At 38.5% G+C, this 14,067-nt stretch overlaps 1 protein-coding gene across 1 annotated transcript; it reads right to left on the bottom strand.

The window, feature by feature from the left end:
* Window positions 1–11,328: 11,328 nt before the first annotated feature.
* LOC113011693 (uncharacterized) lies at window positions 11,329–12,865 on the bottom strand. Its single transcript, XM_026151356.1, has 5 exons — window positions 12,758–12,865; window positions 12,258–12,602; window positions 12,036–12,146; window positions 11,916–11,950; window positions 11,329–11,590 (listed from the first exon to the last, which is right to left on the bottom strand). The coding sequence occupies exons 1-5, from the start codon at window positions 12,798–12,800 to the stop codon at window positions 11,438–11,440; spliced, it is 687 nt and encodes a 228-aa protein (XP_026007141.1). The 5' UTR covers window positions 12,801–12,865; the 3' UTR covers window positions 11,329–11,437.
* Window positions 12,866–14,067: the final 1,202 nt, after the last annotated feature.

The raw sequence follows: 14,067 nt of genomic DNA, 5'->3' as shown, positions 1-14,067 counted from the left end.
GGGAGAGTGTGGGGGGAGCCGAGCACTTTTATAAATATTGCTGAGGGAGTTGTTTCTTGTACCACGGACCAAGAGGAGAATTCACTGTTCGGAAGTTGGGAGATTGTCACGGAGGAAACCATGCTATTCAAACTGTTTTTGCACATCTTTGCTTGTTTGTTCACTATTAAAAAAATAAATTCAAAAATTAACTCTCACCTATCCAGTCCTGTTTCTCCAAAACCTGACAGGCTGAATTTTTAGGTAAAATGTTGCATATGACTTTGTTGTTTGCAAAATTGGGCGTAACTTTCTAAAATTATAAGCATATATAATTACAGAAAATTACACTCCAAGTTGACATTAAGGTTACTCACTGTTGGTTTCACATAGCTGTAGGCTTCAAGCGTGTGTTTTTTTCCAGTCGGTTTTGTATCTTTTGTTTCACTATTTTTCTTTTTTGCATGCAAGTATGGGCAGAAATCTGTGCCATCAGAAACTGAATTTGAATAAGTTAAATTTGAATTTGAATTGCTCAGATTGAATCTGAATTGTAACTTGAATAAATGCTTTTGAAAACTGAATTTGAATTATTCTAATTTGGAATTGAATTTATGGTTTGAAAATGATCATCACTAAATTGAAATTGAATTTTATATTTTGAAAATGAATTGATTTGCTTTGAAACTGCATTTTATCCTTTAAAAATTCAGCTCTCGAATAATTTCAGTTTCACTTCTCACCATTCAGTTTGTTATACAATTCAATTTCAGTTCTAAAATTCAGTTTTTTGGAACTTACATCCGGTTCTGGTTCAAGCGCAGATTAATAGAGCTACGTTTTACTAGCGGACCGAAAGTGTTACTGACGGGAATCTACAGCGTCTTTAGCTGAATTAAGACTTCAGAAGTCATTCGTCATGTCGAATGAACTCTCAGGTTGGTAATAAATGTACTACATGTATAAGAACAAGCGTCATGTTAACAAATGATAGCCGTACGGTAACTTTTATGCTTATTGTAGCTGCTAGCTAAAAACGCTAATTTAGCGTAGTTTGCCCTGAATTCAGCTTTGACAACAAATATGATCGACTGTTTCTAGTAGAATTCCAAAGTTGTCATCTTGGACCCTCTCAGAGTACCCCCTCTGTATGCTTGCAGAGACCCCTACAGTAGGGAAACATGCAAAACGGTGTCCAAACCTTTGTATTTTAGCTTTATTTGGTGCATCATATCTTTATTCTCTTCCCCCTCCTGCCCCCCCCTCTTTCTTAAATAGATAACTATCATATCTGATATCATATCTCACAGTACAATAATATTGAATGGGTTGCATTGTTGTATTTTGTCATGTTTCTCAGGTCTTTGTCTGAATTTCTACGAACATTATTGCTAAGGATTGTCTTATTGCATTGGAGTCACACTGGGTTAAATATGTACACTTGGGTTTTAAGGGGTATTTATTATTTTCTTCTTTTTTTTGGGTTGTATGGAAGCCCCAAACGCAATTTCATTGTTCTTGACAATGACAATAAATAAATAAATACTAAAATACTTTATTTATGTCTTACACAGCATCCCAACTCTTTAGCTAACTTAATAACTTTAGCTAAAGTGAATAGTTAGTCTAATTCATTAGTGCAGCATTACTGGATCACCTCTGTTTGAAGTGATATAATATGATATACAACTATCACTGTGTTTAACTACCATAATAATTCTACTTAATTAGATTTTTTTTTTTTTTTTTTTTTAAACATACTGCTCCATTAATATGTTTGACAGGCTGAAGTTGTCGGGTCACCTCCTAAATCGACCATCTTTTACAGGTGGTTTGTGCCAGAAATGGAGTGTCCACTGAAGACTGAAGATACTGAATCTCTACGCCTTGCCATCCATCCCTCTTGTGCCTTCATCTAGACAAGAGACAAACGTAACCACTCTCATATGCTCTGTACCTACATCACCTTCCCTGACAGTCGTAGCTTGGCTCATCTGAGGGTGAAATTATAAGAATGTGTTATTTTGCAAAGTGCTCTCTAGGGTTCCTAAATAAAATATGGCATTGAGGTCTTTTGAATTAATCCCTTCTTCTGAAATATAAGAACCTCTCCTGGTTTTAATGGCACTTTGGATTTCCTTACTTTCTGTTCCACTCCCAACCCCAAATAGATGCTGACAAGCTGCCACAGTAACATGGAAGAGGGAAAGAAGTTGGAAAGGACTACTGCAAATAAACCTAATGCCTAACAATGAAAAGTGTAAAATAAGAACAATAATAAAGATAAGTTGAAGTAACAAGTTTTTAGTTTTTAGTTTATTCCAAATGATCATCCAGATGTCTGTGACATGTGATGACAAACACCACAATGGAAGGCCTTAGTCATCACATGCTTGAACTCATCATATATTTTTGCATATGCTGAACAGGCAGCCAGACATGCTGTAACTGTGGGGTAGAAAACAGCATAAACACCATACGGCAGGGGTCTCAAACTCCAGTCCTCGAGGGCATGGAAAAGTTGCATGACACTGGCCCTTGAGGACTGGAGTTTGAGACCCCTGTCATATGGAATATGACAGGTGTGGTTGAACTGCATGAAGACTCTGAAGCTTCTCTTCTCTTCTGGCAGGACAAGAATGTGGCCTTGTCCTGTGAGCCACTGTAAGGATGTACTTAGAGTAGAACTGGACTGTCACCGGCCTCAGGCTCTTCACCCTTTTCAAAGACAAAGCAGTCATTTAGATAAAATATTAGATATTGTTTACCTGTAAATGCACAAAGTAAATTTAGAAATGTAATTATTGTCAAGAGTGAACAAGCACTGATAGTATAATCTACAGCTGTGGCCAAACGTTTAGAGAATGAGAAGTGTTGTTTGCTTATTTACAAAGTTTGCTGTTTCAGTGATAGTTATATATCACATTATACCACTTCAAACAGAGGTGATCCAGTAATGCTGCACTAATGAATTAGACTAACTATTCACTTTAGCTAAAGTTATTAAGTTAGCTAAAGAGTTGGGATGCTGTGTAAGACATAAATAAAGCTAAAACACAAAGGTTTGGACACCATTTTGCATGTTTCCCTACTGTAGGGGTCTCTGCAAGCATACAGAGGGGGTACTCTGAGAGGGTCCAAGATGACAACTTTGGAATTCTACTAGAAACAGTCGATCATATTTGTTGTCAAAGCTGAATTCAGGGCAAACTACGCTAAATTAGCGTTTTTAGCTAGCAGCTACAATAAGCATAAAAGTTACCGTACGGCTATCATTTGTTAACATGACGCTTGTTCTTATACATGTATTACCAACCTGAGAGTTCATTCGACATGACGAATGACTTCTGAAGTCTTAATTCAGCTAAAGACGCTGTAGATTCCTGTCAGTAACACTTTCGGTCCGCTAGTAAAACGTAGCTCTATTAATCTGCGCTTGAACCGGAACCGGATGTAAGTTCCAAAAAACTGAATTTTGGAACTGAAATTGAATTGTAGAACTGAAACTGAATGGTGAGAAGTGAAACTGAAATTATTCGAGAGCTGAATTTTTAAAGGATAAAATGCAGTTTCAAAGCAAATCAATTCATTTTCAAAATATAAAATTCAATTTCAATTTAGTGATGATCATTTTCAAACCATAAATTCAATTTCAAATTAGACTAATTCAAATTCAGTTTTCAAAAGCATTTATTCAAGTTACAATTCAGATTCAATCTGAGCAATTCAAATTCAAATTTAACTTATTCAAATTCAGTTTCTGATGGCACAGATTTCTGCCCATATGCAAGCTCTGTCCTAAGAGGTCTTTCTGGTCCATCATGAGTTTTGGTTTGCCCTCATGGATGAGGTGTTAAGGCAGAGGCCTTCTACCAGGACTCCAGTCCTAATGACCTCCATTAACCTGAGTGTCCCAGTGTGCACAGGCACCTTTAATCAGGCCTGATATTTGCCTGAGTATGAAGTCTCGAGCAGTGCTGCTGAATCTGCTGGACCAGGACCAAAAAGAAGAAGGAGGTGCCACAACTGAGACCCTTGGTTTGTGTTTCCAGCTACTGAGTGGAGCATCATACAGGGTGGTCTCCACAAGGTGTTCAGGGATGCTCTTCTCCATTGTCCACTGCATCATGTATCTCTTGGGTTTGCAGGGCTGATGTGACTAATGCCTGCCATGTCACTAAAATGTATTCAGAACGATGCAAGATCAAAGTGGTGCAAACCAGTCTCCCCTTCATCTTGCATATCATCCTTGGGCTCATCCCCCGGGGCCGCAATGTCACCAACACCAAGGCAGATGTTATGCAGAACAGCACATGCTGCTATGACCTGAAACAGATGTTTCGTTCTGTAAATAAAGTGTTTATACATGCACATACACTAAAAACAATAAAGATGTATTCTAATGACTTATATATGGTACAAAGGTGTGGTGCACCTCCAGCGCTTGGAGGAAGATGGCATGGAACCTTGTCTTCATCATTCCAAAAGCATGCTCTATAATAGACCATGACCTGGATTGATGAGAGTTGAAGCGCTGGGCACCCACACCTTGGACTGGCCTCTTGTAGGGAATGATAAGAGGGAGTGGATGTTGGACAGATGGGTACCCTCCATCTGTGAGGATGAAATGCACTGGAGGAGGGTAAATGGCCTGCCAGTACAGTGGGCTGTTGTGGAGCACCCTGGAGTCATGCACTGACCCCGACCAGCCCACATATGTACAGGGAGTGCAGAATTATTAGGCAAGTTGTATTTTTGAGGAATAATTTTATTATTGAACAACAACCATGTTCTCAACGAACCCAAAAAACTCATTAATATCAAAGCTGAATGTTTTTGGAAGTAGTTTTTAGTTTGTTTTTAGTTTTAGCTATTTTAGGGGGATATCTGTGTGCAGGTAACTATTACTGTGCATAATTATTAGGCAACTTAACAAAAAACAAATATATACCCATTTCAATTATTTATTTTTACCAGTGAAACCAATATAACATCTCCACATTCACAAATATACATTTCTGACATTCAAAAACAAAACAAAAACAAATCAGCGACCAATATAGCCACCTGTCTTTGCAAGGACACTCAAAAGCCTGCCATCCATGGATTCTGTCAGTGTTTTGATCTGTTCACCATCAACATTGCGTGCAGCAGCAACCACAGCCTCCCAGACACTGTTCAGAGAGGTGTACTGTTTTCCCTCCTTGTAAATCTCACATTTGATGATGGACCACAGGTTCTCAATGGGGTTCAGATCAGGTGAACAAGGTGGCCATGTCATTAGTCTTTCTTCTTTTATACCCTTTCTTGCCAGCCACGCTGTGGAGTACTTGGACGCGTGTGATGGAGCATTGTCCTGCATGAAAATCATGTTTTTCTTGAAGGATGCAGACTTCTTCCTGTACCACTGCTTGAAGAAGGTGTCTTCCAAATTCAAATTCAAATTTTATTTGTCACGTACACAGTCATACACAGTACGATATGTAGTGAAATGCTTGGACAACTGCTCGTGACCTAAAGAAAACAAAAAAGGAAAAGGCTATGAATAAGATAGGAAATAAATATGAAAAATTAAAAAGGGTAAATTTAACTAGGAAGGAATAAAATATAAATTAAGGTTAAAAATGAAATAGCTGTACAACACAAATTAGAATGAAGGGTAAATTTAACTGGGAAGAATAAGATAAAGATAAATATATAAATTAAAGTTGAAAATAAAATAACTGTACAACAAAATACACAATACACAATATAGAACTATATAAGAATGTATGAAGAAATCTAAATATAAATAAATATATACACAATAACAGCAGCTGTACAAGTATTAACTGGAAATGAAGAATATAGTGACCAGTGTTGTGCAAAACCAAAGTCCAGAAAGTCCAGTGTGTGTGTAAGAACCATATGTGTGGGTCAGTACTGTGTGGTGGTGTGATTGAGAGACCGTATCGCCTGCGGGAAGAAGCTCCTCCTCAGTCTCTCTGTGTTGGTCTTCAGGGAGCGGAATCGCTTTCCTGACCTCAACAGAGAGAACAGTCTGTTGTTGGGATGGCTGAGGTCCTTCACGATCTTCCTGGCCTTGGTCCAGCACCGCCTGCTGTAGATTGAGTGCAGGTCAGGGAGCTCGGAGCGGATGGTGCGCTCAGCTGACCGCACAACCCTCTGTAGAGCTCGTCTGTCCTGCATGGTGCTGTTCCCGAACCAGGTTAAGATGTTTCCCGCCAGGATGCTCTCTATGGTGCACGAGTAAAAGTTCCTGAGCACCTTGGAGGGCAGTTGGAAGTCTCTCAAGCGTCTGAGGTGGTAGAGACGCTGTCGGGCCTTTTTCACCACGGTGTTGATGTGACAGGACCATGACAGGTCCTGCGTGATGTGAACTCCGAGGTATTTGAAGCTGTCCACTCTCTCCACTGGGCACTCGTTGATGACGGGGGTCTGGTAGTTCCTCTCCTGCTTAGTGCTGAAGTCCACTATCAGCTCCTTTGTCTTACTGACGTTTAGAAGGAGGTTGTTCCTCTGGCACCAGTTCTCCAGATTCCTAATCTCCTTCAGGTAGGCCGTCTCGTTGTTATCAGAGATCAGGCCCACCACGACGGTGTCGTCAGCAAACTTGATGATGGTGGTGGAGCTGGTAGTGGCCACACAGTCATATGTGTACAAAGAGTACAGCAGGGGGCTCAGAACACACCCCTGGGGGGTTCCAGTGCTGAGAGTGGTGGAGGCTGGAAACTGGAAGTAGGACTGGGAGTTGAGCTTGACTCCATCCTCAATCCGAAAAGGCCCCACAAGCTCATCTTTGATGATACCAGCCCAAACCAGTACTCCACCTCCACCTTGCTGGCGTCTGAGTCGGACTGGAGCTCTCTGCCCTTTACCAATCCAGCCACGGGCCCATCCATCTGGCCCATCAAGACTCACTCTCATTTCATCAGTCCATAAAACCTTAGAAAAATCAGTCTTGAGATATTTCTTGGCCCAGTCTTGACGTTTCAGCTTGTGTGTCTTGTTCAGTGGTGGTCGTCTTTCAGCCTTTCTTACCTTGGCCATGTCTCTGAGTATTGCACACCTTGTGCTTTTGGGCACTCCAGTGATGTTGCAGCTCTGAAATATGGCCAAACTGGTGGCAAGTGGCATCTTGGCAGCTGCACGCTTGACTTTTCTCAGTTCATGGGCAGTTATTTTGCGCCTTGGTTTTTCCACACGCTTCTTGCGACCCTGTTGACTATTTTGAATGAAACGCTTGATTGTTCGATGATCACGCTTCAGAAGCTTTGCAATTTTGAGACTGCTGCATCCCTCTGCAAGATATCTCACTATTTTTGACTTTTCTGAGCCTGTCAAGTCCTTCTTTTGACCCATTTTGCCAAAGGAAAGGACGTTGCCTAATAATTACGCACACCTGATATAGGGTGTTGATGTCATTAGACCACACCCCTTCTCATTACAGAGATGCACATCACCTAATATGCTTAATTGGTAGTAGGCTTTAGAGCCTATACAGCTTGGAGTAAGACAGCATGCATGAAGAGGATGATGTGGACAAAATACTCATTTGCCTAATAATTCTGCACTCCCTGTATGCCACTAACATGTCTGTTACACATTCCTACAAGAATGCTCAAAACCTCTTATCGTTATTTACTGCTTTAATTTTAAATATCTCTTTCAAGACAGAATTGAGGAATGGTTCATTTGAATATTTTTATTCAGAGTTTTAGAGTGAATCTTATCACAGAAACAGCAGTGAAGGTTACTAATGACCTTGTTATGCTCATCTTTGTGCTTGTCCTGTTGGACATCAGTCCAGTATTCAATACTACTGATCGCAATATCTTATTACAAAGACTAGAACACACTTCATTGGTTTGAATAATTTGAATATGTGATATATTCCAATTTCTGCATGTAAATGGGGAGTCACACAAAAGGTTCATCTTTTTAATGTCTTTAAAACAAAATCAGCACACAGCACGTTTGACATCAGTTTTGTTTGATTTGAAGAAGGTGGGGGCAGGGCACTTCACTCACGTCTGTTAGACCTGTTTTATTTGACCCACACAAAATGTGACAAAATTGGAAACATGCCTGGATCAATCCACTTATCAGATACATCGAAAGATTGTGTACCAGTAAAGGTTCCCAAGGTTGTGCAGTCTGAAGCCGCATATAGATAGCTTCTTATTTGAAGCAGCAGCTTATAGGCAGACTGTGTACTTGTGCACCAGCACCTTTGCTGTGGCTATCACCCTGGTACAGACCGGAGAATATAATCTGAGGCTGTGCAACTGCCACGCCACATCTCACACTTATAGACAGGTTAAATAACAACAGGAAGTCCACCAAAAGATACAGCGGCTTGCTGTATGTGGCTGTGACTCAGGCAGCTGAAGACCTGATTCAAGATATAGATAGAAATACCGCACTGGTGTGAATGTTACCACAGAGTAAATGCAATAATGGACAGGTGAGGTCATATGCAAAAAATAGATAATGTCTTACAAAAGCAAAGCAAAGGTCAATAAATGCTCATTTATACACAGAAGTCTCAATAGGAGTTTAATCTGAAAGATTAATGGTTTATTCCTGAGCTGCAGTTACGGTGGAAAATAAATAATGGATGAAAAATAATGACTGTAGTGAAAAAAAGAAACAATTAACCTATTCTGGTCCCCAAACAGACTTTGTGTATCTTTTACCACTATCTTAGATATGTTTTAATTGCTGTGACCACTAGAGGGCGATATCGGTACAACTAGTAAATATATAAGTTGTAATTAAAGAGCAATTTCTGGGGCTGGAAAATGAAACCAACTAGTAAAGAGCTAAAATCTGCAGTTCTTATGTCCTCTTAAATATGGCTCTAAAAGGAGTAATTTCCCCAAGACTACCTCATCTATTTAGACATTCTTGAGGCTTAAAATGATGGACTTGGTCACTTTGATTGACAGGTATGTCAGTGTAGGCAGCTCTGGCTTCTAGCTGACTGCTAGGCCTCACGTGACAGTACTAAACCCGACTTGTCCATGATGTTCATCTTGTTGGAACATTTTAAATATAATTATCCGATAAATAATATACTATAAAAAAAGTTGCCATCTTAACGCCTGAGCGTTTGCATTCTGTGGGTCACCACGTTGGGGTTTTAGCATCTGAGGTGAGAAAGCACTGTGTGTCATGGATATGCATCCGCAGCTATATTATTTATCGGATAATTATATTGAAAATGTTCCAACAAATGATATGAATCTACAATAAACATTGCATACATCATTTCCTGGATTGTTATACTTTATTATTATTATTATTATTATTATAAATTTTGTGTTGCAGCATCAGAAAAGTTGTCCAAACTCAAAAAACACTCATTACACCAGCGTTACACCTGCTCTGTCATAGCATACTGAAGACAGGTGGTTCTGCTGAGAAACAATTTTTTTTTTTTATTTAGAAAAAAAAACCCCAAACAAGACAACAACAGACAAACAAGAGACAGATATTTGATGTGACAGACCTCACGATCTCAAAGTCAGCTTTGCTCAGACCACACCGTGTTATTGTTTCCTGTTGCTCATGATGTATATCTCACTCTCTCCTCAACTGCTGCAAACCTCCATCTAACTCTCAGCTTAAGAAACACTTGACAGTCTTTAATGTCCTGACTTATGTCCTTCAACATCAAAATTAATAAAGACAACAATATCCTGTTCATCATATTTATTACAAGCTTAACTTTTAATCACAATACAGAAGCGATCTTATTTTTTTGGGACAGACACAACGTATCAACGCTATCTTAAAAAGTTGGTTGTGTTCAGGCTGTCTGGTTGCAGCATGGATAACACGAGTTTCTTATTTCTCCCCTGTTGCATGCCTCCTGGTTTTAATTGTTCCATGCAGATGAAGTGTTACATCCTGATGATCATCAGAGTCTAGATCAAGAGCTGAGTCATAAGAGTCAAACACGATTTCCCTTTATGAGATGCAACTAAACAACAGAGCTTAATAGCTCTCAGAAGAGGGCATTTAAGCTCATCATCATAAAGTTATTCTTGGCAACTACTGAAGCAGTTTTTCATGATTTCCTTTTAAACTAATCCTCCTGATGCCCTCACTGTCCGTTTACGCTAGCTTTCTGTTGATTGGCTGCCCGTCATAAACTGTAGATTTACCAACCAGACCTGTGTAGGTGAGATTAGTTATATCTGTGACATCAAACTGATGCAAGGGTTTAACGACTAAATTTATCTCTGAACAATCAGCCGTCTGTACTTATGACTCACAGGGGTTATTCGTACGTAAGACGACCTCATTATCTGAAACTTTGGCCATCTTTAATATGAACATACACAAATGTACCAGTATATGTGTGACAGATGGTAAGGAGATTTATGAAAGGTCTTCTTTAAAGATAAGCATTAATTTATTTCAAATGTCTGTGTTTGCTATGCTGTGTCACCTGTTTATTCACATCTCTACATTATTTGTTAAGATTCTTATTTCCACCTAAATGATAAAAATGATGTGCCCAATTTATTACTTACTACAGCCATTATCACATTAATACTTTGAATACTTTGTTGAATGTAGATATAAATGTTGCTAATAAAATCTGAGCACGTAGGTCAGACAAATAGGACTGCTTCTGTTTATGTATCTAAGGCAGAATATCTGAGAAGAAGTTTGCAGTAGAGCAGTTTGAATTCTTCACCAAACTGAACTGCCTGGGCTGAAACAAAAGAGACATAAATTCTTTGATAATAAAGAAAAAAAATTAGCAAAAGAAGAGAAGAATAATGAATAAAATCAGTGATTTGTAGGTATTTCAGTTCCAGGACTTACAGAAGCTGCAGAGAAGTAAATCTCTTACATGAAGTTTGAAGATCGCCACAGTGTGTGGAACAGTGGTTGCTTGTTATGCTTGATTTCTCAGAGAAGTCGTGTGTGTGTGAAATTAGGTTATAACAAATTCAGTTTGCTATTTGCTTAATTAGTAGAAATATCTTTTTAGTTTCAAAAAGAATACATATTTCATTTTACCTTTTACCTTATTACCTTAGAATAATACTTTAGAATAAAAATTTATACAAATTAATATTATTATATATTATTATAATAATTTACATGCAAATAGAAACTGAATTTTCAGATAGTGCTAAAAAAAAGGTATTTTCTCAGTTACAGTTACAACTAGAAAGTTGTGAAAATGGCCCAAAATTGGGTTGCTCTTTCTTTCTTTTTGATAGTTAAAGCTTGAAAAGTGTAAATAATATTATCATTATTGTGTTATACAGTTATAATATAATAAAATATAATATAATCATGTTATATATTATAATCCTTGAGATATTCATGTTCGTCCGTTCAGTTCATCAGATTTTAATACTCAAAAAACAGGACTGAATATATGCATGTGTGTATGTGTCAAATCCCTCACGAGAGATCAGTGTGACAGCTTTCACTCTGTGCTGATCTTCCTGTTGTTTTTCAAGTGTTTCGTAGAAGCATACACCACATTTGTGTCCAGCTCACTCTGTGGTACAGGCCTTCTGATTTTAGCTTTGGGATGGAAATTCAGTGCTGCATAGTTCATGTCATCAGAGTCCACATTCTGTAAATGAAAATGTTCAAAGTCACTAATCCTGCACATTACTTGTTAACCTCTTAACATCCAGAAGGTCACAGGGAACCCTTCTGGTGTTGGGGTCCAGCTACTGAACTTTCATCATTAAAATGAAAGAGCTTTTGACAGAAAAACTGCAATGCCAAAATGAATATGTGAGACTTAATTTGGATTTTAGCATCCTGTAATTCCTTAAAATGTGCATATTCAAGCCTGGTATGGTCAGGCACGGCCTCCAACTGTTACCCTAAATGGGTTCAAGGCAGTTAAGTTTAATATCTTGCTTGGTGAGAATAAATCTTAAATAGATTACCTCACTCTGTTGTGGATTCTGTCCATCATCTTGAGCTAAATGACAGGAACAATCCATCCGTCAGTAATTCGCTTCTGCTTTTGTATTTGTAATTTAAATGAAATCAAATCATATAAATACCTGAGTGAAATTTCCTGATTTGGACAGCCAGACCAATGATGACCAGTAGAAGGAGAACAATTAAACTGCCCAGGATCACAGGCATCACATTTGTTAATCCATCAAACACATCTACAAAATGGACAATTTAAATAAAACTTTGTGTAATATACTGCCTATGACAGTAAAAAGTCATGCAAAATAACAAGATTTAAATGACAGAAAACATAATTACACTCTTACCTTGCACCTTTAAATATGTTCCACTTGAAATTACCGTCTTTTCATCATTGTACTCTCCACAGAAATACAAGCCAGAGTCAGATGAATCCAGATGTTTGATCTTGAGAAACAGCACAGAGGTGTTGGACGTCATGTTAAATTTGCCAGCTTGAAAACCATCTTGGAGAGAAGCATTTCCTTCAGCACTGACCATAGATGAGATTCTGCTCACGTTGGGTCTGTTGGTCATTTTGAACCAGGTTATGTGACCAGTATGTCTGCTAAAGTTGGAGCACTCCAGTGTGACTTCTTCACCAGCCTGAACCTCCACAGCATAAAACTGTGTGACTATGGAAGAGATCCAACCTGAACCAAACAACAAAATAAACTTCAAACTCCACCAAAACCAAACAATACCTATGAACTACACTGGCCATTCAGTGTCTCAAGATTCAGTTCTCTTGGATTACTCAACAAAATGTAATTCTTGTATGAGGAAAAAAAGTGATAGGTCTACTTACTGAAGGTGTAGAGTAAAACTGCAATCCACTTAAATTTCAGCATTGTGTGTATGACCACTGCAATGTTGCTAACTGAACTGTGCTCCAGTAAAAGTGATCTCTACATAAAGAGGCGGGCTGCTCTTTTATATGTACCGTTCCTCAGCCTGACGGTGCCACCAGATTTAGGAAAATGGTGCAAACCTAAAGCTTTAGGAAGAACAGAACATCAATATTTTATTGTTTGACAGCATTTCAGATAATGCTGGTTAATAGGATATATTTAATAGATGACTTATTTTAAAATACAGTCTTAGTCTTACAGTCTCAAGTTTAAAATACATCTACAAAAGCAGTCAGTCTGTATCATTTTGATATATTAGATATTTGTTGTCTTTACAATTAGATGTTTTAAATAAGACTTTGCGCTAGTGGTTACGCAGCTCTTTGAAAAGGTTTAACTCAGCATCAGACGTGTCAGTAATAATACGTGACAAAAATTCCTGATATCGAGCACTCGCTGAGGTTCTCTGTTGATTCTGTAACTGCTAACATTGCATGAAGCAGACTATTGGCCCCAAACTAAATAAAGTATTAATACTATAATCAAGTATCTTTTTTCATCATGCATGATTATATTATGTTAGCAAGGCTTAGTAGGTTCAAGTGCATCTCAGTGTGGAGCCTTTAGCTAGTGTGGGTTTGAAACGTACAGCCTGTGGAGGAGTAAACCCTTTGATATGAGGCTGTGCAAGTGTCACCTTGCTACAGCAGAGGGTAGTGATGTGAGTTTGTGTGAATAACAACGTGAGATTGATTTACCACGAAGATGTGTCCTGATCTAGATTTGTTTAGCATGCAGCAACACAAATGCTCTTCGAGTGAACCGACTGAATCAGCCCTGAATAAATTAGCAACTTAGTGAAGCTCCTTGTTGAGCACAATTGTCACATCAGCTGGTGCACTCATTGTTTACTTTTTCGAATCAACAGGTCCTTTTTGTCCAGTCTCACAAAATTTGGGCAAAAATGTATTTAATCAGCTTTAACTTGGAATGATTGTTGGTACCACAGTCACTCATCTCAAAATTATGAAGCTGCTTATCATTGTTAATTTTTGCATAGCGGTGATTAGAGCTCACTCAGAATGATGTGACCAATGTAAAACATTTGGCGTCTGGGTCTGTCTGAGGGATTTATTTCCTCCTCTTGATGCTTTTTTTTTTTTTTTTTGCTGCTTCTCTTTTAAAGTCCTTTCAGAGACGCAGAGATCCAACCAAGTAGCTCATTTAATGATGGAAGTGATGTTTCAGTCACAACACATGTCGGTTC

This window comes from Astatotilapia calliptera, chromosome 3 (genome assembly GCF_900246225.1).
Source record: "Astatotilapia calliptera chromosome 3, fAstCal1.2, whole genome shotgun sequence".
NCBI classification, from domain to species: Eukaryota; Metazoa; Chordata; class Actinopteri; order Cichliformes; family Cichlidae; genus Astatotilapia; species Astatotilapia calliptera.
The sequence above is the reverse complement of the archived record's forward strand: the minus strand, read 5'-3'. Positions and strand labels throughout refer to the sequence as shown.